Source organism: Chaetodon auriga, chromosome 20 (genome assembly GCF_051107435.1).
Source record: "Chaetodon auriga isolate fChaAug3 chromosome 20, fChaAug3.hap1, whole genome shotgun sequence".
NCBI lineage: Eukaryota > Metazoa > Chordata > Actinopteri > Chaetodontiformes > Chaetodontidae > Chaetodon > Chaetodon auriga.
Window position 1 is genome coordinate 1,026,187 of NC_135093.1, and position 6,000 is coordinate 1,032,186.

The window sequence follows — 6,000 nt, forward strand, 5'->3', positions numbered from 1 at the left end:
TATAATGGAAGCGCTCGTTAGCTGCAGCGCTGCTCTGCACAGACGAGTTCAACCCCAGCCGAGTCATCAGAGAGCAGTGTGACAGCATAATAACACAGCACACTGAGAGCATTGTTATTAGTCTGTTATGAGCTACCTGGAACATCTTTATGAGAATCCCCCGAGGCAAATAACAAGAGGATCATTCCTGTGACTTTCTGCATGTTTGTGTGTGTGCTGACTGGGTGTGTGCTGCTGCTTCAAGTGCTTAATAACCGGCTATTACTGTACTGCTGAATTCTGCACAGAAAGGGAATAATTAGAAAAGACGTGGTGCCAATATCCACAGAGAAAGTTGTGATTGAGGACGAGGGTTTGGCGTTTAGTGATCGCAGCCAAGAAAAGACTGAAAATCAATTCGAGCTCAGCAGCGCAGCAACAGAGAAACACTCAGGTTGGATTGTGTCGGGCTTAAAGTGCCTTTTAAAAGCTTGTAACAGTGTTTGCAGTGAGCATCCGGCTGATGTTTGTCCTCAACTTACATGAGACGTTCCCTGACAGCATGAGCAGGGCTTCACATGTCAGGTCTGCCAACGAGCCGGAGGGCAGAAGGCTTACGACGGCACACACCTGCAAACACAGAGATCAGGTCCAATCAATGGATCAAACATGTGACAGGACGTCAAACGCAACTCCGTCCGGCCGCCTGAATCGCGCATGTTCCTTTAATCCCCTCGTGTGCAGATCTGCCGAATCCAACTAAAGACTCTGGGTGCCCTTGAGCAGACGATGCATGAATTAACAACCTCTGCTCGTTTAATGCACTTTGTAGTCTGTTATCATTTTCCTCCGTCAACACTCCTTTATGTTTACAGAGCGAAGGATTGAATCAGACATGAAGGCGCAGACGCTGCTTCCTGCCTTCTTGGAGGCTTTAACGTTGACGTGAACGTGTTTGTGTTTGTGCATCGTGTGCGTGGTTGCAGTCAGCCTACTTTACATGAGCGCAGAGGGGAAAACATTAAATAATGCACATAATTATGAAAGTACAGTAGGCCTCTCAGGAAGGCTGCCTGTGTGTGCTGGGTCTCATGTGACAGCAGTACCAGCATGTTTCTGCTTGTTTCTACCACAATAACAATGTCAGATTGCATCTGCTCCATTTACTCAGCAGCGTGTGCGAACTGCTGGCTGAACTTTGCCAAATGACACCTTATTAATACTAATATTTATGAACGCATGTCAATTAGCACTTCGAACACACACTTTGATCTCAGCTCTTCTGGACGGGTGAGTGCTGGAAACCGTCCCAAGCAGGAGGATGAATGTGTATTTTGTACTGGTGACATCTGGAAACCAGTGATGCACCGGCGGCGTTCCAGCATCTGTCAGCTCTGTTTTACAAGACGCAGAAAAGACCTCAGAAGACGTTAAATATCTTTTTTCCTGTTTGGACTGAAGCAGCCTCTCTAATTGACCCAAACTAGGTTACATGTCTGTGGTCAGCTGACCTGGAGCGTAGACTGTGGACACGGGAGGACGGATACGATTACCATGAAGCCGATGTTTCGCTTCCTCCCTAAATAAAACATCCCTTTCAATAATGCATCGTCTGAAATGGTAAGAATCTGCTGTAAATCCTGGTTAATTTGTCATTCTTGTGTTTGAAAAGCACGTTCGTACCTGACGGTTACAGCAGCGTGACACACCAGCAGTGTGTGTAGTCCCATCATATAAAATGACAGAGTGGCCCAGATTTCAGCGGCGGGCTCCTGATGGCTCGCCGTTCACGCTCAGCGAGTCCCGGGCAGGTATCAGAGCACGCTCGCCTCCTGTCCGCCGCCTTCCACGTAATTAAAGCCCAATGAGTGACGGCCGCGATGTAAACGACGGGATAAAAACAGCCCGTAATGCTGCTAATGTGATCTGACCCTTGATCCTTCACTTCAGTAAAAATAGTAATACAGCAGTGAAAACACGCTGAGAGGAGAAGCCCTGCCTTCACACGACCCGCAGGAAAAGCACTGACAACACGCACTGAACGAAGCCTTTGCTGATGATCTATGAAGGACAGGTTTACTGACGCTGATGCACTGACGTGTGAGCCGTTGTTTCTCTCTATAATGAGTCCTGGACGCCTCATTTGCAGAGCAGCAGGAACCTTCAACGGATTCTTCTTTCGTTTAAATCAGCTGGTTTGTCTGATGTGTCTCTGCAGAGCTGCTGCTGCTGAACGTTTCTCTGCAGCCACATATTTCAGTTTTACGTTCAGCCTCACTTATCCTGGTCTGAATCTCTCAGGGTGTGACAGAACTTGACCTGGTTATCAAAGATGATCAGGTGACTGATCACCTGTGCAGGGTGACTGTTCAGGCTCTGCACTGAGCTGCACTTTCATCAACATGACACTTTCCTTTTTATTTCAGCCTGTTCTGGAGGATTTTTCCTCCATTATACAACGTATTTGAGTATCGTCTCCTGTGATATTTTGTGCCTGGTGTGCTGCAGGAAGGTCTCGACAGGGTTCAGAAAAGGTTCCAGCCAGCAGCAGCCGCAGAGCTTCGCTTCACCTGCAAAATGTCACTGAAATGAAGCAAAGGGAGCTGTGCTCATTGTTCACAGCCGCTCGCTGAAGAGTCGCTCCTGTCGCAGCACAACTTGAAACGAGCTGATTTGCATTGAAAGCAGGTTGAAATATTCACACTAGACTGATTTTTCTCCACTTCTTTAAAGAGAAGCAGAACTTTCAGGACTCGGTTTCAGACTGAAACGACTGGATGAGAGCAGATTTTTCATCACATCACACGTCTGCATGAAAAACAACAGCAGCACATGCAGTGAAGTGCAGCTGATTACTGTTATGGAGTACATGTGTAACGGAGCGTCAAACAGCCGTGAAGGACAGAAGCTCAAGTACTGCGCTTACACACAGATATGAGGTACTTCACTTGAGTATTTAGACTTCATGTTACTTCACACTTCACTTTAAAAAGAGCAGCGGATCCATAATCAGAATCCAGTCACATTATTCTGAAACGAGCCTTCTGAGTACTTTGGTGTTTTAGTACTGCAGTAAACATTTGACAGGAGTAAAAGATGAGCTGGGCTTTAGTAAATGTACTCAGTTACTCTGTGAGCTTGGCTGACATGTGACACGTGAGCGTGGGGCCTCGCGCGCTCTTAAATCACAACAATGGGGCCGCGAATAGAAAGCAGGGCTTTCAGAGGAGGTTCAGAGGATTCTTGGTTATTCTTAGTGCAGCAGCTCGCGCACACAATGGGGAGGAGGTGGATGAAGTAATTCACCTCAGGCATCTGTAACAACACCAGCATGTCCCCCTCAGTCCCGCGGACACGCGGCACGGATCCCATCGGATGACTCATCTCACGGAAGCTTTTTGACACTCGCGCGCCCTCGTGTCACTTTCTTCACTTTTCTTTGGTGATTCAAACGAGCACGAGAGCAGGAAGCGAAAGCTCTCCGCATTAACACTTTTTAATCTCCAGTGTCCCAAATCCGGGTTTCTCAGCCTCAGCCGTCACTGGGTGTCGGTTTCTCATCTCCAGCCAAAGTCCCGCTCCATGTTTCAGGGTCTCCTGCAGCCGCAGCGCTCATTTCAACTGACATGATGCAGACTGTTGTCATACGGAGGGAAGGTGGACACAAAGTCTCCGTCAGGATTACTGTCCTGACACAAAGCCTTCACTGAAACGCTTCTCTTGTTTTAATGGATGTGTTTTTGTTTTTTTGTTTTTTTTTAAATAGCTGTGAGACAATATCTAAAACTGACATCTGGATGGATGATACTGTTAAATCCCCGCGCATCGAGATTATACTCAGTGAAATCCGCCAGAATAAGACAGAATAAGACAGATCTGCTCGCTTTTATTAAGCTATTTTAATTAAATGCTTCATGTTCTGAGGCGACGGCTCGGAACATGAAGCCAGAGCGCAGAGGGCGCAGAACTTACCTCCAGCACATAGAAGCAGTGGCGACGCATTTCCAGACCTGTCCTGTTCACATCATTTCCATGTGGCATTCGAGGTCTTCTTCTGAAGGATGAGCTCCTCTCAGACGAACCTCTCACTTCACCGCGTGAGGAAAAGTGGCATCAGCTCAGTTTGTAGATGGAGGCCAGAAAATGTTGCTGTTGTTGTTGGAAATGTCACTTGTGTCACCAGCAGCCTGCTCTCCAAGAGAGGAGGTGATCCGCGGAGTGAGTCCGCTGGTCTGCAGGTGATGAACTGTCCTCTCCGCTCGGGTCGGTTTCTCGTGAGGACTCAGATGAAGTCGCTCCGTCAGTTTGTGTTACCGGACTGGAAACCGAATCCACCTTGGAGAGACGCGCACCATCGACGGACACTGCCGTACCCTTCAGGGCTGGCCCCGGACCAAAACTGCTTTTCCACGGCCGGTTTCGTCCGCAGGTCACCCGGAGCTCTGCCGGCACGTCCCGCCGCTTCGTGTCCAGCCTGTGAGTCCTGCGCGGAGCCGCGCTGCTGGTGCAGACCGTCTCCTCGACGCGCCGCCCACGTTGTGCCACTTCGTCGGGAGTGCGCGACGCAGCCGAGGAATAACTCAATTCTTCGCCGTGGAGTTAATTATGCAACGTCTCTGCGCTGCTCCAGATCCTAATCTGTAATCCCTCCTCAATCTAGACGTCAGTCCTCAGAGAAAGTTTAAGGACGGGCCCCCGGGGGACTGCGCGCTGGAGACCCTCTGTGAGAATCCAGGAGAGGGAACCCGTTAAACACGTGCCCCCGTTTTCTGCCGAATTAGTGCCAAGCCGTCGGTTATCTGGCTGTGGGTCAGATGGACAGATGGTCCCACTGTGTCTCTAAAGTCAAGCGTCCCCGCGGATCTTTTCAATTAAAACCCGATGAAACAGACTCTAAACCGTCCTGTGGTCAGTCCGAGGTGACAAAACACTTCACTTCCTCAGACACGAGAAATTAATCATCAGCAGTTCTTGTAATCAATTTAGTGGTGTCCAACCTGGGGGTGCGGATCCTCAGTGGGGTCCCTGATTAAACATGTTGGGTCATAAGAAGATTAAAGGGACCAAAGACAACAAAACAAAATGTTTTAAATATTAAAGTGTGTATTATTAGCAACTTTTCTCTAAGTTTAGCTCATACTGGACCCTTTAAACCCACAATAACTGATGTTTTCAGCGGCTAGGGGGCAGCAGAAACAAAAACAGTTTCCTGTTTACACAGTAAGCGACATTAGCATTAATTAATGAGTTTATTGGAACAAAACAGCAGCCAAAGTGTCAAAGCTGAATGTCATCAATCCAAAACAATGAGCTGAAACATGCTAACGTGCTAACACGCTAACATGCTACTGCAGAGCTCGGTTATATTTCTCTCCTGGTTCGTTGCTACGAGGGACACCTTTCACATAAATCTGAGAAATATTGATCATGGCAGCTTTAACCTCCAAAGCTCTGAATGAAAAAGAAATTGTTTGGTTGAAGTCAAATTGTTTCATTTTAAGGGGTCACAAGCCAAAAAGATGATGAAACACAGGTTTAAGTCTTTTAGTGGGAAAATGTCAAATGTTCTCTGGTTCCAGCTTCTCAAATATGATTATTTTCAGATTTCCTGTTTCATATCTTTGTAAACAGAATATCTTTGAGTTTTGTTTGCTGGTCAGACTGAACAAGACCTCTGAAGATGCCACCTTGGACTCTGGGAAACTGCATTTCTCTCGTTATTGTTTGACATTTTATAGGCTGAAAAATCAATCAACAGATGAATTGTTAAGGAGAATAATCTCTAGCTGCCATCCTAGTTCTAAGTTTGCAGGAGCTCCATCCCTCTGGAGCTCTGCCTCTGTGTGTTTAAACCCAAATTAATATTTTACACATCACATCATCAGACAGTATATTTTGCTGACATACGGGGGGGGGGGGGCTCCTAATATCCATACCACTGAGGCTTTGAGTGCACAAAATGCTTCTTGCACACTGCGCTAAAGCTTTCTTTAGACCCAGTGACGTGCAAAGAGGCATTAT

At 47.3% G+C, this 6,000-nt stretch overlaps 1 protein-coding gene across 2 annotated transcripts in view; it reads right to left on the reverse strand.

The window, feature by feature from the left end:
- LOC143339185 (corticotropin-releasing factor receptor 1-like) overlaps nt 1-4,441 on the reverse strand; it is a 40,091-nt gene extending 35,650 nt beyond the window's left edge. The window contains exons 1-2 of one of the 2 annotated variants that reach the window (XM_076760280.1): nt 3,952-4,441; nt 522-609 (exon numbers count right to left, since the gene is read on the reverse strand). In XM_076760280.1, coding sequence (XP_076616395.1) covers nt 522-609; nt 3,952-4,020 — 157 coding nt within the window. In that variant the 5' untranslated portion in view covers nt 4,021-4,441. Of the gene's footprint in view, nt 1-521; nt 610-3,285; nt 3,330-3,951 lie in introns of those variants that run through there. The other variant, XM_076760281.1, reaches the window with a different exon arrangement.
- Nucleotides 4,442-6,000: the final 1,559 nt, after the last annotated feature.